Source organism: Haemorhous mexicanus, chromosome 6, assembly GCF_027477595.1.
Source record: "Haemorhous mexicanus isolate bHaeMex1 chromosome 6, bHaeMex1.pri, whole genome shotgun sequence".
In the NCBI taxonomy this organism is placed as follows: domain Eukaryota; kingdom Metazoa; phylum Chordata; class Aves; order Passeriformes; family Fringillidae; genus Haemorhous; species Haemorhous mexicanus.
The window spans coordinates 19,671,371-19,696,614 of NC_082346.1; the positions used below are offsets into that span (position 1 = coordinate 19,671,371).

Genomic DNA, 25,244 nt, shown 5'->3' on the forward strand with positions numbered 1-25,244 from the left:
TTTCTGCAGTTAATTGTATCACATCATTAGGACTATTACTTGTCAAGTCTGATGGCAAACAGAAAAAACACAGAACAGAATATTTAACTTCACTGAGAAATAATGAACAAGTATATATACTCATTCACCCCCTACCAGAGAAGCTCACCTCATTAATGGAGATAAGCAGGAGGATTTAGAATAGCTTCTGTGTTCAGTCCAAAGATCAGAAAACATTAAGATGGAAAATATTACAAGATTATTCCTTTAAGACTCTGGTCCTGTGGCATTTTTCAAATACAAAGACTGGCGACTCAACATAAAAGTTCACTTTAATCAGATTCAAACACATCTTCAAATCTGCCCTTCCATCCAGTAGACAACTTGTGGCAATGTTCAACTTCACAAAGTTTTGACTCTACATTAGCATGGGAATTAACCTTCCTGAGCAGCAGTACATTGTATTCTTTCAGCTCAGAGTAAAGGAAGTATCTCTTAAAGGTACTGAAGCAGAAGGTTTTTCAGCTATTTTCAGCTGAAATCCTTGATTGCCACAATGAAAACCATTTTCCTTCAACAAGTTTAAAAGCCTGACCTCTGCAAAAAAAGGAGCAAAAGACAGCCCTCCCACCCTTTATGTAACACACTAAAAGCCATTTTTAATGGAAAAAGTCACTTCCCTGTACTGTACATTTTATAGTCTTAATTTCAAACAAGGGTCAAGTCCTATTAAGGCAGGGAGCTGGTATTGGTTAACATTGCAGTACTCAGACAGTGATGTACAAGACATTTATTTGCAGTATGATGACAGTGATATAAGTGGAAAAACCAAAACTGACATGGTTAATATTAAAACTGTTCTGACAGCAATTCACATAATCTCTGAGATACAGCTTCTTTACTTGTTCGTAGTGTGAGCCTATACATCTGAAAAAGAACATAAAATACTATTTAAACAGTTTGACATTAAAGGAATGCACAGTCAACAGTGAAAACTAATAGTTACCTCTTACTTGCTTTGTAAGCTTTGTTACAAAAAAGATCTGAAAATACTCAGAGGCAGCAAGCCACTGAGCATCACAGCTCTTTCAAACCACTGGCTGAACCAACCCTATCTTCAAACCCTTGTTGAGAGTTACTGTTACTCAAGTATTTTTGGGCTTTAACAGAAAGGTGTTGTCCAGAATATCTGTTAAAGAGGACCAAATGCTGTGGAAAAGTCTAAAGACCCTGTACAACCACTTCTTCAGGGAACAGAAAACACAGCCACCCAAACCTTATTTTTAATCCTCAGTTAATTTTGGTAACACCTCTGTCAAAAGAGCTTTAAAAATGCTGTTAACATTGCACTCGCTTGCTTATGCTTCCCTCTTTTAGCCATTACTCTTTTAATCATGTAAAGTAGCAAAAGGAAGCATGCTTAATCTGGTCCAAAGTGCACAAGACAGTCTGGAATATTATAATGATCTCTTCCAAGAGGAAAAGAGAATTGCTCTGAAGAAGCAGCTTACCAAGCTGGGCCAGGACCAGCTGCTACAATTTAATTTCTTGTTGGAGGCTGCAGTCATAAGCAACTATTGCAATAGTGATTTTTAAATATCTTAAAGGAGTTTCAGATACACAGAAGTATTTAGTTCAAATGAGAACTTATATCTAAGCTGGAGATAGTTACACAGATACCTGTGCCTGGAGGTTGGGTTCAAGGCGCAGCAAGCATCCAATCTGAGTGGTTTTTGTGTGTATGATACCAGCACCAACAAAGTTAGCAGGATTGGGATCTACCTCCTCAAGCAGGGCTGATCCAAATCCAATTATCTGTGAAAGAAACCAAGAAGATTTAGATGTATACCAAGTATACCCAAACAGTCACCATCAAACAGCAAAACAAGGAGGAAGCTAATTTTGAAGTCTTCAAGACTACTTCATTACTACAAATTTTTGAAGGCTGACCCTGATAAATAAGCTATTCTGTAAACAAGGCTCTTTTCAAAAGCAACTGAGAAGCAAGTTAAGATTTAACATCAGTCTCCCCCAGTTTTGATACAGCCATTCCTGTACACATACACTGTTCCTGTTACACATTCCTATCACACAGTCACTTCTGTTTTGCCTAACGCAGCCAAAAAGTCACTTCCTTTTCTAACCAGTATCTCAAGTATAAATTAAGGTTTGAACTATCTTCCAGTTCAGCTTTAAGCAGTGAATCTGTGCTTTCTTAAACAGCTTCAAGTCTCCAGCTGCTACTGAAGACAGCAGCTAATTCAAACCACAGCTAGAAGCTGTCCATTCAACTCAGCACTGCCATGACCTATCACATAGCATGGACTCACACTTTCACTGGATGATCCAACTGCCATATAAACAAAAATGCATAAAGTTTGCTTAGACCACGTGCTAATTTGAGCTGGGATAGAGTTAATTTTCTTCTCGGCAGCTGGTATGGGGCTGTGTTTTAGATTTCTGCTCCAAAGAGTTGATAACAAAGGGATGTTTTGGTTATCACTGAGCAGGAGTTACAAAGAGCCAAGGTCTTTTCTGCTCCTCACCCCATGAGTGAGGAAGCTGGCATGCACAAGGCTCTGGGACAGGACACAGCCAAGACAGCTGAACATGGGATATCCCATACTGTAAGATGTCCTGGCACAGCATATAAGGCTGGGAAAAGAAAGGATGATGTTCACAGTGGTGCTGTTTTGCCTTCCCAAGTAACTGTTAAACCCAACGGAGACCTGCTGCCCTGGGGATGGCCAAACACCTCCCTGCAAATGGGAAGCACTGAATTAATTCTTTGCTTTGCTTGTCTGCATGGCTTTTTCTGTACCTACTGAACTCTCTTTACCTCAACCCATATGTTTTCTCACTTTTACCCTTCTTCTCTGTACCATTCCAGTGGGGGAGAGTCAGCAAATGACTGTGTGGTGCTTAGGTGCTAGGTGGGGTTAAAACATGACCTGCCACTGCCCTGTCCACTATGAATTAAAAATATCATACCACCACCCACCTTTGCTTTTGTGATCTCTGCATCCATCGGGTGCTTTGCTTTAAAGATATTCTGTACTTCCTGTTTGGGACTGCAAGGCAAGGCAAGACAAATACATTATGAACAGCATTTTCAATAGCAATTAATTCTACTGAGAGAGCTCATGGCTTACAGGATTGAGTATGGGATGAGGCACTGCACCAGCTACATTCACAAAATACCTTTCTCCTCCCTTGCCCACCACAACAGGCCCAAGTATAGAGTCTTACTTGCTCAGCTGCTTCCAACGCTGAAAAAAGTCTTGAGAAGACATCTCTGTTGGCTGGAAAAATTTATTCAGAGTGATAGGTAATTTTACTGAAAGATTTTGAAATGTTCCGCCGTACCTGCAGATGGAAGAGAAAAACCACAGTGCATGCGGCAGCCTCAGCAGTAATCAACCAAGCAACTGAGGAACTGTTCATGATCAAAATCCATCAACTGCACATGACATTTCTAATATACAGTTTCAATCCACTGTTTAATACATTGATTTTCTCTCCTTAGATGGCAATAGATGAACTGGCAGAATTGCTAATAAGGTTCTCTCAGTTTTAGCATAGGTTTATCCTTCTAGATAGCACCCTAAGGGGTGAAAATATATCCCTGTGAAAACATAGCAATAAAAACCAGTTTAGATTAGAAAAACAGCATGTAGCCCAGAACTCAGGATTCTATAAAGCTGAGCTGATGTTGAGTGGACAGAACAAGATTCTATTTCTGGTTGCATACACTTCCAGGCCAACTTATTTGCAGAAATGTTCTTGGTTTCCAGAAGGGAGAAGTTACTGCATACATTCCTGTCAAGATTTCTTAAGCAAACAGGAAGACTGCTGTTTTATATAGATAGCAATAGATAGCAGAGACAGAAGTCATGGAGACATTTTATCAGTAGTTCTTCTTGACTGTTTGGTTTGGCTGGGGTTTTAAACCACATTGTTCCAAGTGGATGCTCCCTAGCACCCTAAAGCTTAACTAGATCAAATTTTCAACTTGTCTACCCAAGAGAGCTTCTTGTGTCCATATTTTGCAATTCAGTCACAGAGCCATACCAAATTTAACATCTTTCATCTAATTAATTCACTAACATTTGAATCCTTTTTTTTACCTGAACTGAATGTTCAGGATTGGAGCTTCCATGAAGTCTGACACACATTCGATGTTCACAACCTGCTGAACCTGTGCACCTCCATCCACTGTGGGGTCAACAGGTTTTGTCTGAAGATTCAGGCGTAGAAAAGTAGTTAAGGAAACAGATCAATGAACTGATAACATTAAAATTACAAATCTTCCAAGAAACTCTAGAAGAAATTAACATCATGTTTCCACTCATTCTCTGTGTACTACTGCACATTTAAAGCTCAGTTTTTTGTACAAGAAAAGAATTTGTGGGTTTTTTTTTTTTTTGTTTGTTGAGGTTTTTCATATTGACACATATACAAGGAATAATTCTGAAAATTCTCAGTTAATTGGATATTCTTAAAGAAAGATGCCCTTAAAAAGGTGTGAAGGCACAGAGACTTCACAATAAAAGTCACAGGACTATTTTGAACATGACAAAGATGCCTTGAGTCAAACAAGCCTGATTACTTAATCTCTCAGAAATCCTAAGTTTGCAATACCAAGCATTAGGGACCAGCCATGAATTAAGTACCATCATCCTGGCATACATGTATTCCATCTCCCTGTCATGTTTTAGGTTATCTGCTAATGCAGTACTCGAAGGACACATTTCTACCTCTGCAACTTCATGTCAGTGGCGAAAGCTACAGTTCCAGTACGTATTTATTCAGCTTAATTTCTTGTTATAACAAAAGTAAAATTTGTGTTTATAACCAGGGCTTTAAGGAAAGAATCTTTCATCCCTGCTCAAGACTTGATCTTCCTATGAGAACTGCAGAGAGCTATCAGCAAGTTTCTCATTTCTCATGTTCAAGGACACCGTGCCTTGTCCAACAGATTTATTATATTGTGCAGCAATAAACCACAAAAGTCTAATAAGAACAGACAACTGCTACTACATTTAAGGATATTTGACTGAAGGTCATCTGAGCAGATTACTGTTGGAGTAAAATTCAAGAACTGTGTTGATGTCTTATTACCATAGAATATGAACATACGACCTGGAAAGAGAAGAATGAAACATCAGAATTTTTAGGTCATGTAATTGCATTGAACTACTTGTGCTTCAATTCTCTAACACATTGTCTTTCTGCCTTTCTTTAAAACCACTTTTAAGAACAAAATACAGTTTACATGGTTTATCTCACCAAGACATTCACAGTTCAAAATGTAGCAATTTAACCAAGCCATTAGCTCTCTCCTACAGTAGCTGTCACACAGGCAGTTAAATCATCAGTGCAGTCTTTCAACTGCTGGAGAATTTTGTTAAGATGCTACTATGCCACCAAGAGTTTTACAGAAAGGGAGAAGCAAGAAATTCTATTGCTAGCCTGTGTTCAAATTCCATCTCCTTCCTAGAGGGTTCCAGTATCTTGTGCATTCAATCTGATCTGAAATGTATTGTGTTTCATATCATAACAATAAGCTATACTGCAAGATACAAATTTTGAGAAGAATGGTCCTTTATAAACCTGGCTACACCAGCCATACAAACAGGTAGCATGACCTGGAATGCTGGAGCTTAACATCCCTATTTCGTATCAGCTACCAAAGCAATAAAAAAATTCAAGGAAGCAAAAGCCCACACAAAAGCCAGGGATGCACAACAGTGGGAGCTGTAAAACAGCTTAGACCTATAATGCTATTTCCCTCTTCAGTAGCTGCAAAGTGAGTCCTGTCTGGAATATCATGCTGGCATTGTGATTGATAATGCAGCCAGCCAGCCACGGCACTACCGATCTTACCCAGGTTCTGTCGAAATTCAGATTTCAAGCCAATTTGTAGCAACTGATTTTCAAATAAAACTCCATTATTTTTACACACAAACCTAGGGGAAGAGAGGAAAAACACGTTTTAAATTGAGCCACATTAAATAATATTTAGAACCACAAAATTCAGGGTTTACACAGAGGATGAAGGTTAACCGCAATCTGTGAGAGAGGCCTTTGCAGAAAACTGCAGTTAGAAAAGACAATTTTACATCCAGAACCACCACTTGTAGGACACTAAAAGAACTGACATTTTCATTTGATAGGCTGTCAGAGAAACTATGAAGGAAACCACAATATGCTATATGCACACACACTGTCTAATAAAGGACCAGGCAACAGGACTTTTCTTTTTAGTCTTGAGAACTTCTGAAACTCATTAGGTTCGTGCAGAATTGAAAAGTTTGAAGCTTTGACTGTTTAAACCTGAAAGAAAAAAACCTTCCTTGTTTTATCACTTCTGTATCACCTAAGCCAACTAGAGATGTACTTTTTCCATTTTGAGAGAGGAAACCCATTCTCCACTGATCTCAGTCCTTTCTATCACCCTTCACTTAAAAGTAGAAGAGGTGGTCAGCAACCATCTGCCTTTTGCATCCAAGGTACTTAAAACACACTCCCAAATATCAGTACTTTTGACAAGTACTCTATTTTTTATTTATTTCCAAATAGTTGTAAAAACTTAACTGGCATTGCCTCATTTTAGAGCAGTGTGTGACAGCACTGACTTGTAAAGGAGACCCTAACCTGTGTATTCATGAGCCTGTCACAAAATCCACAGCATCCACAGGGGTGTTCTACTCACAAGTCTGACAGTACATGTTTCTCTAGTTTTGGTGGTATTAAGTTAATGAACAATATAGTTTTGCTTTATAACTATATTCTGGAAATTGCCCAGCCTTGCAAGGTTTTAGTATTGCTTACTTGTGAAAAAGCTCATCAGCATCATGCACAGTATCAGCTGGTTCCTCAGAAACTACCTCAGATGAAGCCAGGTCAGGGCTAGTTCAGGCAGCACAAAGAAGAAAGGCAGTAGCGACAGAGACAGCAGGAGTTAGTAAAGACAGCTTAGAGCTTAGTTACTTCTTTTACCTCCTTCCTCAAAAATGGCACTGCTGAGCTTAATGCACAAGAAATTGATTAGCTGCCCTAGCTCAGTACCCTAGAAAGGTTTTAGGCATTAGGCAATGTTTTCCCCCACTTCTCTCCCCCATCCCACCCCGACTGTTAGAAAACAGCAATCCTTCACGAAGACAGCTGAAGGTGTTCAGTAAATGTAAACCTCTTACAGAACCAAGTCCTTTTAGGTGTTTAACTGTGACAGCAAAAGTGTTTAAGTTCAAAATAAAAAAAAGGTAGCTGCATATTAACTACTACAAAGGTGTGCTTAAAAGCAGAGGCCTCATCAACCTTAGACACCCTTCTAATTACAGGTGCACAATCAGTACCTAAAAACACACAAGTATTAAGCACAGGCAAGAGTACACAGGCACACAGAGAATGACTTACCCAAGCAACAGATTAGAAACAAAAGTGACAACAGCATTAAGAAAAGGCAGGAAACTGTAAAAAGCAACTTCTCCCTATCATTAGAGAAGCATTTCATAATCTACAGACAGATCAAGGATTGGGCATTGCTATACTTTGTTCTGCAGGGAGAGAAAGCTCTTTTTATGTAACATTTCCTTATGAAACTACTAGCAGTGGTTCCTCTTTGTACCCTCTTAAAAAAAAAAAAAAAGCATGAACAAGCTTGTGTAGCTTCCTAAAGCCTTGTTTTTTAATTGTATGATCAAGTATCACTTCTGACCTTCCAGGAGAAACACAGGATCGAGTATTAATCACTGCAACCCTGCAACAATGCATTGCCTGATATAAAATTTTGATGAAAGTGCCAATGATCCAGGCAGATCAGTCCCCCTAATTATGTCTTTTATATTAAGATGCACTGAAAATTTGTTGTGCCAACATTCAAAACTTGGTGCTTGAAAACAGTAATACTTTCTTGTCCAGTAAGACAACTGATTTTTAAGACATTCTGTGATTTTAGGCCTTTCATTCCCAAAAATTTAGCCAAATAATACTTGAGAGTATCCACAGGGACTTTTAATAATAATGGGGTAAATAACACATTGTATCTACACTACACTTGCTAATGTAATTGTAGTATCAAATCGCCTTTAAAAAAAAAGAAAACCACTTGTTCTTCATCCCCCTTTTCACACCCCTTTGTCAAACAGTAGCAGAACAACTGAAGTGTAGCATTAAAATCTGGGAAGCAGTATCTCTGGATACAATCCATCTCACTGTTTCAGTAGCCGCTTGCCGTAAGTGGAGAGACAAGAATACTTTATGAAAAGAAAATAAGAATAAATGTATTCATATCAGGACAGATAACCCCCACTTCAAGATGTATGGAGATGCACAAGCAGCTTAATTTAACAAAGAAGCAACACCATCATGAAAACCAGACACTACTGGGTGGCAAATATCCTCAGGTCGAGTACTACAGACTCAGTTTTCCCATGAGAAGAGATATTCAATAAAGACAGCACATCCAGCAGAGTGTCCAAGAACACCTCTCTTGCTGCAAAACTACCACCCAGGAATGCACTTAAAATGCTGGAACAAAACCAAAAGTTATGTGTGTTTTTCCTTCAATCCTGTTTCAACAGACAAATTCTCCTTCAAATTCCTTTCAGGGTGACTTAATTACCTCGCAAAGTTGTCATCTGAACCAGGAGCAAGAGGTGCAACTGCAGAAGCTGAGTCTGAAAATACATCCACGAGCAGGCTACCACTAGAGGAAGGTGGGGGAGCTGAATTGGTGACAGGGGCAGCACCCAGACCCAGCAGATCCGCCGATGGAGAAGGAGTAGACTAAGGAAGACAAGACACTTCGGTGTTACACTGCAACAAAACTACAACAAAGCTGTCTCGTTTGCAAAGACAACTAAGCTATGGCAAAGTGCCTCTCCCCACCCCAAATCAAGGTTTGAATGGATGTAAAAGAGTTCACAGATGCAGCAGTTGCCACGCTGAATTTCAACTTAAGGTCATTTACAGGTGTGGTTTTTTTTCTCACTTGAAGAGAGTTATGTCCATCTAACTGTTAAATAAAAGCAAACCCAAAACTCATCTGTCTAAAATCTGGTTCTGCAGAAGAAAAATGACAAAGATGACAGTTTTTCCCCCTTCTCTTTTCCCATTAGTTTCAAGGGAAAGTTAAGTACTGTAGGGAATAAAATTCCCATGCTGCTTTTCTTTCATGAAGAATCCATCAAGAGAGCAAGTGGCTTTCAGACAAAGCTAAATCACAGGTCATCACAGCATCTTTAAAATTGACTATCAGTTTAATCCTGAGTTTCTGAAGCCTAGCAAACTTTAGAAAGAATGCAAACCCAACCAGCAAAAATAGCAGAGCCTGTAGCCAGTTCAAGCTGCAAACACTAGAGGAAGAGACAAGATGTTTAAAGTGTTTTTTCCTCAAATAGAACAAATTAAGCAGCCAGGACACAGAATCATGCAACAGAGGCTGCATATATCTGCCCAAGCCACATGCAAGTACAAAGCACAGACTGTTAATCAAAATGGCCATTATTGGACATGAGCAGCTTCCACTATGCCAGCCAGTCTGAGGATGAGTCATGAGATGCATTTGGATGAATCTGAAATCTTGTTTTTGTAAGCCAACTCCAAGTTATCATATACTCCATACCGTGTAATGAAAAATTCCCAGTCAAAAGACTTTAAGAAACCAATCATTAGGACCAACTAAAAACAAAGTTTGGACCTCAAATTTCTACAATTTTTGGAATCCAAACCAGATAAAGCCACTAGTGAAGGTAACATTGTGCAGTTTGTTACATGGCTGCAACCCATAAAGTGAAGCTCGTAAGGCACAATGCAATATTAACTGCCAGTCACCTCAATTTGGCATTCAAAGAAAATTTTGCAACTTTTCTGCTGGAAAGAGATTTCTGTCCAGTCAAAACTGTTGCACTTGGAGTAGCTACTCTTATACACTGCAGTGACTAAGTAGTAAATTATTATGCTTTAACAAACTGAGCAGGGAGCATGCTACAGTATTTCCTTCTCTAGGTAATCTTCTACAGCATCTTAAATCTAATTACAAGTTATTCTAGGCATTAAAACCAGAAAGAAATATTACATTGTGGGAAAAATTGATCCTACCAGCTTTAACTGACAATAAAATGAGAAGTTCCAGCTCAGAAGAAAAAAAATCATGTAGACTTGTCAAGCATAACTGAACTCAAATAGTACTGTCAAATAAAAAGTAACAACTTTATATTGATTTAAGGACATCCCGGTGAAGGTAAGTGTTGTCCACTTCTATTAAAAACAATAGCCCAAACCAAGATGCTAAACATGTTAGACAAAGCAGAAAAAACAGCTGATACTCTGAAATTCAAGTTAACTCCTTTTAAATATGTTGATTTTATAATCCCACCCTCAATGCAATTTCATCAACAAGGAAATTCACATCTCTAAAGTAACAGCAACATTTTTCAAATAACAATGTAAAAGGGATTTTTTAGGCTGCAGACAGTTTGTCCCCACTTACATACGATTTCCAAAGGAAAATTGAATCAAACCACGCAGGGAGGGGAAAGCAGCTGTACATCCCCTGCTTTAGAGCAAACACCCTCAGCCTTAAGTTTCAGATGGGAGGTTTTAAATCCCCAAAAAGCCACTTTAGGAAACTAGTCTTTTCTCACTTGCACACCATCTAAATTAGTGAAATAACAGCTTTTAAACTCACAACAACACTGGCATTGACAGAGGCAGGTTCAGCACTTCCATTCATATCAGAGCTCCTCTCCTTTTTGATCTCTTCCAGGTCAGTAACTGTGCCTGGGCCTTTCTTCTTCTTCAGTTTAGCCAAAATGGAAGATTCCCTCTCTGGGAAGGGAGGCATTTCTTCCAACACTGTAGCCTTACCATAGAATAAAAAAGTATTAGTTAAACTTCAGAGAAAAAGCCAAACAAGCTTCTGAGTCTTTGAAGAGACACACACTTATAGATTGCATAAAGCAAAAGCAGTAGTTACCCGCACAGAAAATTATTATGCAGTTTACTGTAGTGAGGGATTGATCGCTTTTTTGAAAGAAAAAATGCTTTAAAACTTTCTGAAGTCCTTCCAAAGCACGTGGTTAAGAAAACAGGAGCGTATCACTTCTCTGAAACAGTGATATCAAATTTTTAAAAAAGAATAATTTAAATAATTAGATCATAGCAGACCTAATGGTCCTTAAGTCAGGCAGACCACAGAGAATACTCAAGTTTCTACCCAGACCTAAGCATTTATTAGATGTCAAAACCAAATGTGCAATGCCCTGCTCAGACCTGAGAACACCAGGTTAAATCACTGAACTTCAAGAGACAAAAAAATTACACTTTTCCTGCCCACCATCAAGTAAGTCCTCAAAAGAAAGCCCCAGCCTTTTGATATCTGAATCCTCTAGGACCCTCTATTGTCCCAACTTTCCCTGGCTTCTCTGCTCCAGATTAACATGTCTTAATAGTCATATGTCCCACTGCAGCAATAACAACCTGGAATTTAGCTCTAAATTAAAGATGACTACAACAGAATTAAGAAGACTAAAAGAACCAGCATCTATATATTGTAATCCTGAGATTTCTGAGCAATCAGGTAACGTTTAGTTGAGTTTAACTTGCTGACAGAGTACTGCATAATAAAGAAAATAAACCTTTATACCTACCAATATATCAGTACTAGCAATAGTACTGAGCCTCAAATACTCAACAGCTCTCTGCTGCAGCTCAACATCAGCATTCTTTAGCTGACTGTCACTGCGCAGCACATCTTGAATTGTAGTTTTGATTTCTGGAAACAGGTTCACAAACTTGATGTAGGTAGACAGAAGCAGAGCTCGGGTAGGAACACTACACAGATGAAACTTGGAATGTAGCAAGTTGAACTGGATGAGGGGACTTAAAAGAAGGAAGAAAAAAATGTTCAGTTTTTGTAGATATGGTTATCCTTATTATTGCATTATTAGCAACAGATGAATGATTTGTTAAATAGCCTTTAGGAATGCTAGGAATTAAATTCTTTACAAAAAGCATTACTACTTCAGTTCAGTATTTTAGAAGGTGTTTTACCTTGATCTTGGATCACCTGCTATCAGATTTCCAAATTCTCCCAAGATGTAGCCACCTACTTTTACAAGATTCTCGTGGCATGCTGGAGCTTGAAGGGCCTGTAACACATTAATAATCATTGATATGCAATGTACAAAAAGAACCATCTTTTCTGTCACTTCCATTCCCAGGTTTCTCATCTACTTTCCTCCAAGAGCAGACTGTGGATCTAGGCACTACAGAGTACTTATGAGAAAAACATCATGGGTGGTATGATTTCACAGAAGACTCTAATGTGAGTATTACTTGATTACGAGCATTCTTAGACCCATCTAGCAGTACTGTGGACTTTTGATAACAGACAGAGCTCCTTAAGTTTCCCCTGTTATGTCACGTGCTGCTTGCTTAATTCTTAGCTCATTTTGAAAGGGAATTGAAAACAGTTACTCTCACCTCAAAAACAGTCTTTGCTGCATATCCTTGCACATCATCCCTGTTGATGACAATCTGAATAACTCGGTACCACACTTCTTCACTGACATAGTCACCAGCAATGCGAATCAGATTCAGGATTGTATCCACATACCAGGTGTAATCCACTGCATACTTCTCAGCTAGAATTGCAACCTTCAGAACCTGAGCACACAAAAGAGAACACAGAAAGTTGACTAGCTCTTACTATGAGCTGTATACACCTAGTGATGCCCCACACTGGCCCAGAAGCCACAGTTTCAGATGCATGAGCTTGTTCACTTGTTCCCACAGCCAAGGTGAACACTGAAATGCTGTGCCAGAATACAGCAGGCACATATTGCTTTCTCCATAATGCATTCAAGTATGCTGTGTCTTTGTGACTTTCAAATTGTGTACCTAAGTGATCAAGAGCAATTTATAGAACATTTTTTTGTTTGCTATAAAAACACCATCTAAACTACCACTGAGACAAGATCAAATAGGAAATTGGAAACCCCTCAAAAAACGGCAAAAGCAAACTCAAGACAGCAGAGGCAAAGAGAGTCACCAAAGCACAGCTGATTTTTTCAGGTCATACTCATATTTCTGCATCCTGAAGCAAACAATAAGCTTCAGGGGAGACCCCACACAATTTATTATCAGCTGCATTTACTACTCTTAAAAGAACAGGTCGGTATAAGGGAATATAATGAAATTCTCACTATCTGCCGAGTCAGGGGACATTGCCAACAGCAACCAGACAGCACAGCAGGTAAATCAACAAACAGTGTATTCCACATTCACTTCTCCAACCAAGGGATTTCAGCACCTAACTAAGCTGAATAACTACTCTAAGTACAAGTTTTGTTTACCATCCTAAAAAGGTGAAGTTGAGTATTTAAACTTTTATTTTTCTGGTAGGAAGGGGATAAATATCAGGCCTCTTACAAGGCCTAATATTTTATGATTACAAGGTATTGGTTTTGGGAACCCTTAGACTGAACATTCTCAGAACATACAAAGTCCTACCTACAAATAAGTATTCACCACTAATTTCTGAAGCTACTGGACTAGAGTAGGACCTAACCCTCAGATGGAGAGAATGTGTTGGTGGGCCACATATAAAATTCACTTCACTTTCTATATACCCTGTCCTGAGACCAAGATCAGCTTTTAAAATTCTTAAGTTTCCAAGGTTCCCTCCTGCCCCCTGGATTAGTTGAACCTAAATTCTTTGCTATTAGACTACTAAGTTAGGAGTTTTTTGTTTGTTGGTTTTAGTAGTTTTATCTAGGGTTTTTTTTTTTTTTAAGCCACCATGAAAAGCAATCTCTATCATAGACTATGCAGCATCCTAATCAATAAATGATACTTATGGTACTAAATCCAGCTACAAAACAAATATTTAAGAAAAACACCAATAGCTTACAATTTCTTCTCTAATGGAATAATCAGCAGTCTCCAGGTAGTTGAGCATTTCAGCCACAATCTGCTGGGCATTGCTTCGGTCACACATTGCATACAGGAGATCTACAGCTCTTTGTCGTACACTCACATCTCTCTCAGTCTGCAAAAAGACACAGAGTCAAAAGCCAAGATGATTTCATCTTTGTTTGGAAAGTACATGCAACTTAAGAGATGACACTTGGTATAATACACAGTCAAATTTTAAAAAAATGAATTTGCATAATTTTTCAGACGCAGAATGAACTCAGATATACCCTTTATATAAGCTGTGAGATTCTTATACCATTTCTCACTTTCAGTCCCCTACGAAAAGCTCAGTGGACACTCAAAGTTTCCTGTTTTTAAATACTATGACAAAAATTCAAATAATCAGGTTTTGTTTCTGTAGCATATTTATTCAATTCTGTGCAGGTGCTGAAAGAATGGAGGAGTTTGTACAGAACACTTCAGTGTTACACAGAGTAGGGTGGGTGAATTTAATGTTATGCACTAACTGGTACCAGTAGCCATAAATGCACCAATAACTGGCTTAAATTGTTACCAGGCCAATGAGCATTTAGCTACCTGCAGGTTTAGTGTCAGGCATACCTTGTAACAACTGAAGTCCAGGTAGAACAAATACATATTTTGAACTTAGACAAATGTATTAATATGCTACAGCACAAACTTGGAAGAAAACAAATCATTTAAACATCCAAGTATGCAAGTAAATTTAGATGCAAATCAGTCTTACTCTTTTGACTTCTGCTTTGTCACATAAGCATGGCCTGGGATTGTAAACATGGCCTGGGATTGTGTCTTTCTGGTTTCTGGTCTATACAATTCTGTAGTGCAAGCTGATCTGCTCTACCACTCCCCATAAGCTATTACAGCAAAGTAACAGTGTCCAATACCAGCAAGACAGTAATAAAACTGTTTTCTCAGCATTCTCAATTTTGAAATTCCACATTTTTACACATTCATCTTCAGCCTACACTTGAGCAGATACCAGTGTTACAGGGGACACAGCTCCAGGTATCAGATTTACCAGCAAGGTGCAAAAATCAACAAAAGCTGACCATTGTAATTGTCAGCACAGCAAGATTTTGCTGCATTGAGGTAAAAAACTAAGGTAGACTTCAAAGAATAATTCACTGATTCCTAAGTATTATTAACTTAACTGGGGACAGGGAGCTTGGGGCAGGGGGGGAGAGGGCACTGAGGCAGGGGAGAAGACAACACTCAAAACCAGACCACACACTTCAATATTTACCTTCAATGCATTGATAACTGTTTCTATGTGTGTTTTCACAGCCTCATGTGAGAATTCAGAGCTGGCAAGCGTGCACATGCTTTCCAGTGCTAGGTAACGCAAATTAGTTTCTCGGTGCTGCAAGAACTGACCTAGCTGGTTACAGGCACGGACTAGTAGGTTTGGCTCACTGCACAGAACAGGAGAGAAAGTGAAAGGGTTAAAAGCAACAGGTTTGAGAACACTCAATTCAGAATAGTATTTCTGCAGTGGAGATTTCTTAAAATGCTTCAAAGTGTCTGCTAGAATGCTTTGCTAGTGAAACGCAAATTCAGATACTGTGAGCAAATAATCTCTGTTGGATTAGAGCAGTGGGGTCAATACAAAACATCAAATAAAGAAGCAGCAAAACCCAAAGCTACACAGCTCATTAACACTGTTCAGTTACATTGCTGTGGCTGTGTCCCAATCTAGCAAGCAACTTTGTGTTCTTTTCCCCTTCACTCCCTCCCCCATTAAAATCTGATTAACTGTTCAAGACATAACCCCATCTTTACACTTTAAAAGCCCCTCTGATAACAGAAGTGTTGTCCCAGCTCACCTGTCATGATGTATAATTAAGCTTATTGCCTCAAACAGGACAGCATTCTTTGCATTCGAGTGTTGCACTTTCTTTGACTTGGGTGGCTCCTGTGCTTTGTTGAGGATGGTTTCCAGGCATTCTGTCAGACGGCCGCGTACCGCAGGGTCTTCTGGAGAAGAATGAGCCGTTGGACAACTTCGTTTTGCTCCAAACCCTAATCCCTACCTTAGGTTTTCCCCTGGCTAAATCTAAATTAACTAAATTATTCTGAGACATTAAAAACATTTACACTCCCCAACACACACGTGGAAAAAGAATTCTAAGTCACAGTTCTATTTGGGTGAGAACAAAAGGCAAACAACCTGTACTACAACACACTTGGAGGCTTTAATATAGTTGATAGTATTAATGAACGTTTAAAATGGCAGTTGCCAATGATTTGTACAATGCACACTGGTTAGACATTTTGTTAAAATTAAACACAACGTAACTCAAAAGGCCAAGTAGCTTAGAGCTACCAGAAACACTGAGGAGTACAAATTTCAGTATCTTTGCCTTTAGACAATGTGCTCACGCTCCAAGCTTTGGTAACACTGCAGTGCAGTAGCTCTTTGGAGCCAGTGTACTGCATAAGAGAGATGATCAGTGCTGTGATGTGTGCATTACCTGGAGGTGGATAGCACTGTAACAGCCTCAGAAGTTTCACAGATAGCCAGGGAGCAGGAACAAAGTAGTATGTGTAGTCCTGAAGGTCTGTTGATGCAGATGTTACAATCTGTAAAATAAACAGCCAGCACGTCAAACTGCTGAAGTTAATTGATTCACAAGCATGAAAAGGACCCAAAAAACACAGTAGGTCACCTCTGACAGAAGCTTAAAAAACTGTGTCACTAGCAAAGTCTAGTTCAGTAGATTAATTAGGTGCAAGCTGCCATAGTATGAGTACACCACAGTAAATGCCAGCAATGGAAATCCAGTTTTGTAGATACAGTAGCCTAGAAAGTCTCTTCTGAAAGCCTACTTGCTTTTTTAAAGAATGAAGACAACCATCAGAATGTTTAACCAAAGTTTGACTTTCTCTGTTCTAGCAATTCACAGATTCAGCCAACAGTCTGGTGGCTGCTGACAGGTGAGCCTGCAATTCAAGAATAAGATGCTATGACAGACTGACCTAAAGCAGAAGGATCAACTAACACCTTCAGTAACAAACATACAGCAAAGCAAAAAAGAAATAGCATTTACAGAAGAGGTTTATATGCATAATGAAATGTGATAAGGATTAGATTAGATTGCCCCTCTTCATAGATTTTGCCCCTTTTATTCTAGGGTAACCATGAGTTTGGCACTAGCTTTGCTCAAAATAATTCTACCTAATTATTACTGCTCCATTACAGAACAGCCTTTCACTTCCCTCAGCACTCCATTGCTTTTAAGTATTAGAAAAAAATCTTCATATCTGAAAAGAAAGTAAATAAGAAATTTGGGTATAAGACTGCATAAAACTGGGCGTAAAACACATTTGTGAAGTAGTAGCCTCCCTAGTCTTGCACACCTTCCAAAAGGAGGGGGAAAACAAAATCAAACAGAACAGTGACATCAGTTTTCCAGCACAGAAATGTTAACTTACAGACATGTCTCCCCACTCCTTCCTACCCCTGCTTAACTCCCTACATTATTTGCAGAATATCAGATGCTTATGATTATTAGGTTAGCAGCAGCTCAAAAGAAGGAATAGGAAGGCAATTAGCCTTGTAAAAAGTTTAGATAAAGTTAAAGTTACAGTGTGTATTTTTGAGGGGTTTGTGTGAAGTCTGTAGAATCAGTCTTTGATCCAACTATTCTTTGGTATTATAGCAGCAAAGTAAGGATTACTGCTTGAAGCACAGCAGGGATTAAACCAAAAAAGTCTGGACAAGCCAATACAGCTTTCTGTCCTGGTAAGCAACAAGCATTTAAAGAGGTTACCTGAAGCACCCACATGAAGTGACACTGAATCATCTTCACATTTCATGGTACAGTAAACTAATCTGACCCTAGAAAGCTGAACAGGAAGCTAACCTGATCTAGAAAGCTGAGTAAATTAATCAACAGTGAAGTATTATCAGGGTCATCATTGGACTCACTCTGCTTAATCTAGACACTGCCAATGAGACTGAAGTCTTAAACTCCTCTGGGTTCTTCTGTGCCAAAGTGGTGATCAGACTTGTAGCTGCAGTTACCACACCCTAGGAAAAAACAAAACAAAACACAAAAAAAACCATGGTCAATTTTGGATCAGTTTAGGACACTACCCATTAACACCTTTCAATTCAACTGTTTTTTAATATACAATAAAATGTTTATCCCCACTACAAAGCCCTACATTAAAACAACTCTTATTTGGCTAGCAGCTAGACTAATTACACACCTGCAGAATCCAACAGAATTTTCAACAACATGATACTGCCATGCTTGTAGAGCATTTTATGCTATTTTTTTGTATTAGCTTTGTCTTATGTTTGGATAGTACATCTAAAATAAGAGAGCTGTATTAAAATTACGCCTGGAAACAAATTGTCTTATTATACAAGAGAAGCATGAGCAGAAGAAATTCAATGCAGCAGATCATCCAGGAAAGAATTCTTACAACCCAACATGAGGAGAGGGCTTTGTATAACACAAGCACTGGATATTACTACTGCAGACTAAAGCACTCATTACTGTTGAAGCACAGGTATTAATAGCCTTATTTTCATAAAGTAACTGGACTGGGGGAAAAAAAAACAGGGTCTCCTTTCTAAAGCAAGAGTGTTTTTAAGCATCAAAGTAGGAATGACATGGACACCACAGGACAAGGAAGTCTAAACAACGACAAATCAAGTTTTGAATCTTTAGTGCAGATCTATTCTTAAAAGGCCTAGGGCAATTAGTATTACACCTATGCAACGTGACTTAGTGTAACAAGGGCGTAAGATTAATGAATTTACACCAGAGGAAAAGAAGAACTTTTACATACTATTCTCATATCTACAGTGAAAAGGTAAACAAAGCTTTATTAAAAATTAATAAGTACAGCAAATTAAAAAGGGCAGCTCTTTCCATTTTTTTCCCAAAGTCTGAAGACAACAGCAAGCCACTTGCTTGAAAGACTCAAGAAGAAATAAATTACATGTTTAATAGCAGAAGTCACATCATTCTCTTTACACACTAGGCTCAAGAAGCATAATGAGGCTGATTTACCAAGTGCTGGTCATTGAGGAGATGCACCACTCGAGATGTCCAGTCTCCCATGGGAACAAGGTCAGGAGAAGTTCTGTATAAACGCAGCAAGCACAAAGCAGCACTTTGCTTCACACTATCCATAGTGTCTCTGCAAGACATACATACTGATTTAAAATACAGTGGTTAAGGCACAGCAATACCTGCAGGACAGCTTTATGCCAGATCTCACACTGACTCAGCATCCCTGGCCAGGCTGCATCTTTTCAACAGAAGGTCACTGAAGTCTTCTTATGATGAAGTATTTGCTCTTAATTTTTCCAGTAAGTTTACTCAGTCAATTTTTCAACTATTATAGAGGCTACAAGACATAGGTAATGATTCTTTACAAGCTAAAGTGACATTTCACATCTTTTATGAGAATTGAAAGTTCATCTCATCTGATCACAAGAACAAGCTTCTTCCAGGCTGACTGAAATCAGACAGTTCAGATATACTACCTTATGAATGTGACCAAAGCTGGATCTACTGGTCCTGCATGTCAGATAGAAATCATGAACTACTAAACAGCTTCAGCACCTACAGCTAGAAAGTAAGGTGGCTGTCAACAAGCACACAACCCACAAATCTATTCACCTTGCCATCCCTGCTGCTGGCACAGAAATGGACTATTTTAAGAGTGGCAAGCAACTATTCTAGTTCAGTGAACTCCTTTTCACAAAGTTGTTGATTAAGCATTTTGTGTGATGCACAGACAACAGCTATAAAATGTACAGAGCACTACCAGTAAGAGTTTTAAGAGGCAGCTTATAAAGTGCAATCTTGGTTAAATGTTCAGGAACCTCTATATCCCCAGCAGAAGTTCAGCCCAGCTATTCTTCATAAATTTATCAGTTTTCCATGAGATCAAGTTATACCTCAGTTAAAAACCACAAACCTATTCCTCCCCTGTCTAATTTATATTTAAACCAAAAGAGCTACACTGAATTGGCAAATGTAACTGACAATGCTCATTCTGCCCAGGTCACTTAGACAGGACAGGCACACAAACATATTTCATATATATTATCTTAGAAATGCAGAAGGTATGAGACCCTGAAGAGTGATCTCAGAAAACATAAACACAGCTCCAAGTTTAAACACTGACCTGCAGGTGCTGTGCTCTGTTTGCAGTTAACGACCCCAAGTGAAATTTACGGAATTTTTTAAGGCTATCTTATTAAAACCCCATGACTCATCACTGCACTACTGTCTCCACTATGCTACATGGAGAACAGCACCTGGCAATGGCAGTGGCCTGACATTTAGAATACAGTTCTTACACCACATGTCACTTTTTATATTAATGTAAGACAGTTACTTGTTATAAAAAGATCCATATTCTAAAACATTTCATATCCCTACAGTTTAAATACACTGTTTGCACTTGGACATTTTAAGTTTCAAAATAAATCAGCCCTACAATCACAGGTCCAACTTTACATTGACTTAACTATAGTTTCAGACATTTGCCAGGTCTGTTTAGAAACTTTCAGCTATACCAAAATAAAAAAGTTGGTGGTGACTATTTGATATTTACATGAAATGCTCTTTACATGGTTAGTAGAGAAAGAAAACTCACAAATCAATATTATCATATTTACGTAAGAACTTCAGTTTATAACAAAATTTGTAGCATAAACATCTATTTAGGTTCATTTATTTCTTTTTTCATCAGGAGAGGTAAGGAAAGTAAAACATATGCATTTCAGGGATATTCAATACCACAGATTTAGCCAAAACAAAAATCAGATCACAACAAGGCTGTAAAAGCCTATTCAAGACACAAAAACTCAATCTTCACTCTATAGTCTTACACTTCTTACAAGCAACTCCACACGCAGGCAAGTGAAAGCACCTGCAGGTATTGGAACTGTCATTATCACTGCAAGCCCAGGGCTGTAGAGCCCAAGCACAGATTAAGGTGCTGCAATGGAACCAAGTTGCTGAAAAGTTTATTGGTGTTCTATTTGAAAGAGGCCTGTCACACCTACCCAGCCACAAGAATTTTGGGAATTTCTCCAGCAAATGCTTCGGCCATCTCCCGGCTGCCCACATTGGCAATGCAGTGCAGAGCAAGGCCCATGAAGGTGGGGTTCCGGCTGGCCAGGTCGTTCTTGATGGCATTGTTTATCAGGCGAATGAGCTCGCTGTTGGAGTTCACCAGCACGGAGATGAACAGATAGCCCTGTGAGTCACAACATGGAAAATCTAATTGAGCTGACTTCATTTATTGTGGCATTAACAGGAAATATGATTTGACACATACACTTCTCTCCAATACCATATGGGCAGAAATGGCCATTTAGAGCAAAGGCTAGAAAGATTAAGCAAATTAAACAAAACTACTAAGTTCAAGTGTTACCCTAATTATCTGGTTTTAAGTGTTTTCTCAGTCTATTCTGGCATATACTCAAAAGATTGTTTTAGATGAATGGGGACCAATCAAGATTTTGGCTTATTATTCAAATACTACTAAGTTACATACACCTGATAAAGACAGCTTTGCCTAGAGAGATGGAAAGAGACATCCAGAAAATTAAAAGGTTACTTACCTTTTAATGCAAGACTCAAGGCAGTTTCTTAACAAGAGTAATAATTTTATGCAGAATGCACATTTTTTGCAACTAGTTCAAGACTCCCTGTGCACAAAGGTGTTTAGATTTCAGAATCATTCCTAGAGCCAAAATAAGGCTTTAAGCCAGGGCAGGGGGAATGAAGCAAAATTCTTTACAGACTCCACAGCTGAGGCAGGATATTAGACAGACCAGTTTATCTTTTTTAGAGCTCAGGTTACTCACAATTTGTTTCTCTGTATATCTATTGGAACTGAGCAGGTTTACAGCCTCCATGTGACCAAAGTCAATGTCATGCCCCAGCAGAAAAATGAAGAGCAGTTTGCAGACATACTTTTTCTTACTGTAACCATCTAGAGCTTTGTCACCTGAAAAGCAATTAAAGAAACAACAATTAGGTCTATGTTGAGCTTTTACCTTGGTTACTTAGTGATAATTCCATCCACCATTATCTATGTCCTAAAGGATGGTCAGGAAATAATGCTGTCATCTAGTCCTTGAAGTATCCTGCAGTGTCCTTAGAGTATGTTCTTACTAAGAGGCAGCACATCCATGTTCGCTCCATTTTGATTATCCTGTTTCAGTTAAGAACATTTCTGTCTTCCATACACATTCTCCTCTTAAACCAATAATCAAACCTTTATCTCAGTAAAGGTGTTAACATACTTTTCCAAGTGCACCACTGTAGAGAACTCAGTAGCAACAAAAAAAAAAAAAAAAAACCCAGCAAGTTGTTTTACAAAGATCAGATGACAATGGTCTGTTCCAAGGACTCTAAGAAACACATGTAATGAGATTACCATGAGAATTTTAAATTTCTGTAAAATGAAAGTATTCACAAGTGTTCTAGTTTCAGAAGAAAGATGCACTCTAAATAGGTTTGGCCATATGTTCAGTACTGCTGATTTTAGAAGCCTGAACAAGCAATATGGAGAAGTGCAGCTTCCAGTTCATTGGGACACCATTGCTTTTCCTGAAGGGAAGAGCTACATATGAACATAACACTTTCTGTGTTACATTCCCTCCCTATCTCAAATCAAGAAATAAACGGGTATCCAGTAAATCAGGCAATACTGACTGCTGGGTAGCAAAATTCTGATATATACTGCTGCCTAAAAGACTATATAAGCTCCTTCCCCTCAGCATTCTGGGCCTGGAATAACTGATCTGTCGCATCAAGTGTGTATTCCTTAGTGACAGGCAAGCTCAGCCAGAACAGCACTGCATACACTACAGCTTCAATAAGATATCCCTTACTCACTGCTCTTCCTTATAAAAGCTCTAAGCTGCCTTTTTATTTTATATTTAGCTGTCTATTACATAAATCTGAAGTTAAAAAAGAATCTTAATTGTACAGAAGTTCCTCCTTCCTTCTCATGAACTAGACACATATTAAATTTACCAGGCTACATGAATCTACAGCTCCCCTGGATTTCACATTACATTCACAGACTGGATAAAAACCAAGGAAACCTTATGACTACTAAACTTACAGTTATTGAAGGAATGAAGACTATCATCTGTGTGTGAAGACATGTAACAGTGAACCAACAGAAAGCATACTGGCCCACTAAAGTACACAATACTAAAAGGTTATGTTTACAGGCTGCAAATATGCATTTTGGGGGTTGTTTTCTATTTTGACCGTAAAAAATTCTTCTATTTAATCTTATTTCAAGTGACATGAATTTAAGCAAACCACTGCTATTTTAATGCAGACAATGATACCCTTCTAATTTGGGTTTTTAGGCACATGTTGATTTTAACTGGCACAGACACTGCTGGCATCAGTTGCCAACAAAAAGCTTCACCTTAAAGCTATTTTTATGTTGTGCAAAGAGGAGTTGTCTTCAGGTCCATACTACAGAAGACAATATATGTCACATTTTACTTCAACACAGGAGGCAGCACTGAAGATACCCATGGCAGTGAAATTCTGCTGTACTGGATCCCGTGAGCATCCTCTGACAAAAGCCAGCTCTGCAGAAAGCTGTCCAAAGCCATGTTTTCTTCAAGCCACTTTTACAGTTTGCTGCCATAAGGTTCTTTTCCTGCTGAGTCAGCAAACAAATGTAGGGAATTTTGTTCTCCTAGACATCAGAATTACTGTCAGAAGAACCAGAGTAAAACATCCAGGGAGAAATATTTTTTTTCCCTTCTTTGGAAGCAATATGGCCAGAGGAAAGAGAAGATACTCAACCATGTCTGCTTATCTGCTGTGACCTTCAAACTATGATGTAAGCAACAATGGAATAATCTGCATAAATACTTCCTGTTATACTATTTTCCCAATGAAATGGCACTCAAGAGCATAAGCTTCTTCCTATCCCACCATGGCAGGGAGATGCAGATCAAAGATATCTTTCCTTAGTAGAGGCAAGGAAAAAAAAACCCAGAAACAAAACACAGGAAAGGCAGTGACAGCTTTAGTTTTCTAGTATTTTTCAGCTGCTTAGGAAGAGTTTCTACAAACTCTTAAGATTTGATTTTAATTGGTCATCTACATAAGATCCAGAAGGAAAAGAAATAATCAGTGAATAAAGCAGTGGGTTTTACATTACCTAGCAACAAAAACCACTAACTCCCGACAAGCCAGCTATTCTAGGGGACCGATGAAAGGAACAGGTGATGCTCATTACCATTAGCAGATCCTATTGTGACTCACAGGAGGGGGCACTAAATAAGCTGAATCCATTTTAGTCAGCCTAACTCTAGTGGCCAAGCTCTACATAACTGGGGACTTACTATGGTATTGGATAGCATTAATAGCATGAGTTGCTTCTCTAAAACTCAGATACACAAAAGACATCAGAAAGTATCTTTCACATGAACTTCACCACAAGTGAAGACACACCAACCAATCTCCAAGACCGAATTCCCAGCAGGCCAAGAGGCGGAACTGCAGCTGCCTGTTAGTGTACAATCCATCAGCAATATACAACAGTTAGAAGTATTAAATCTAATCTCTTATATTCTCAAATGACTGGTGTTGACTTTGTGATACCAGAAAGGAAGGGGGAGTACAGAATGCTGCAACCTTATTCCTTAACGAAGAACGTAAGGGATGAAAATATGTATATTTTGAGGCCCATCAACTTTCACAACAAACTATCTGTCAGAGTTTAGCAATTCCTTTTTTAGGTTTAGGACACAGCTATTTAAAACATTATATCCTTCCAGGATCCCAGTATTTAAAAAGCTAAGATTAGCAAGGTCCTTGGATCTCAGGGTATTTGAAGAATTTTTGATAGAAGCTATGCCGTGGAATCAAGCACAAAATGTATCACCATCCTACTAACAAGCAGCTTCCTTCTCCACCGTGTGGTATCAAAGAAAAAGATTGTAAAATCAGTACCTGAAACACCTTTTCCGAAGACAGAAAAAACGCTACACTGACCTCTTTCAAAAGCTCCTGTTCCTTGTATACAGAAGTGAAGGCAATGTGAGAGTTCTCAGGCAAGTTTATAAATTAGGCCAAGTTAGAGTTCCTACAGCTCTTCTTCAAAGTCTTATTAGTTCCCAGCAACAACAGAATATCAGGGGTTTTAAATTTTTTTATTATTTAATTATCTGAGCAATTGGAAAAAAGAGCACTTCAGTCAAAAGGTCTCACAGTAGTTGTCTAACTCCAGCTATCCTTTGAAGAAGTCTGTGACTCTGATTCTTATTGAAATTTTAATTA

At 38.6% G+C, this 25,244-nt stretch overlaps 1 protein-coding gene across 2 annotated transcripts in view; it reads right to left on the reverse strand.

The window, feature by feature from the left end:
* Positions 1–285: 285 nt before the first annotated feature.
* The window catches only part of AP2A2 (adaptor related protein complex 2 subunit alpha 2), a 42,854-nt gene continuing 17,895 nt past the window's right edge, over positions 286–25,244 (reverse strand). Inside the window, exons 3-22 of one of the 2 annotated variants that reach the window (XM_059849105.1) lie at positions 21,788–21,930; positions 20,981–21,174; positions 18,969–19,098; positions 17,873–17,974; positions 16,416–16,524; positions 15,768–15,915; positions 15,188–15,356; positions 13,898–14,035; positions 12,469–12,651; positions 12,037–12,134; positions 11,634–11,865; positions 10,673–10,846; positions 8,606–8,769; positions 5,866–5,948; positions 5,032–5,121; positions 4,107–4,230; positions 3,229–3,345; positions 2,981–3,050; positions 1,660–1,794; positions 286–906 (exon numbers count right to left, since the gene is read on the reverse strand). In XM_059849105.1, coding sequence (XP_059705088.1) covers positions 829–906; positions 1,660–1,794; positions 2,981–3,050; positions 3,229–3,345; positions 4,107–4,230; positions 5,032–5,121; positions 5,866–5,948; positions 8,606–8,769; positions 10,673–10,846; positions 11,634–11,865; positions 12,037–12,134; positions 12,469–12,651; positions 13,898–14,035; positions 15,188–15,356; positions 15,768–15,915; positions 16,416–16,524; positions 17,873–17,974; positions 18,969–19,098; positions 20,981–21,174; positions 21,788–21,930 — 2,681 coding nt within the window. In that variant the 3' untranslated portion in view covers positions 286–828. Of the gene's footprint in view, positions 907–1,659; positions 1,795–2,980; positions 3,051–3,228; positions 3,346–4,106; positions 4,231–5,031; positions 5,122–5,865; positions 5,949–8,605; positions 8,770–10,672; positions 10,847–11,633; positions 11,866–12,036; positions 12,135–12,468; positions 12,652–13,897; positions 14,036–15,187; positions 15,357–15,767; positions 15,919–16,415; positions 16,525–17,872; positions 17,975–18,968; positions 19,099–20,980; positions 21,175–21,787; positions 21,931–25,244 lie in introns of both variants that reach the window. The other variant, XM_059849104.1, reaches the window with a different exon arrangement.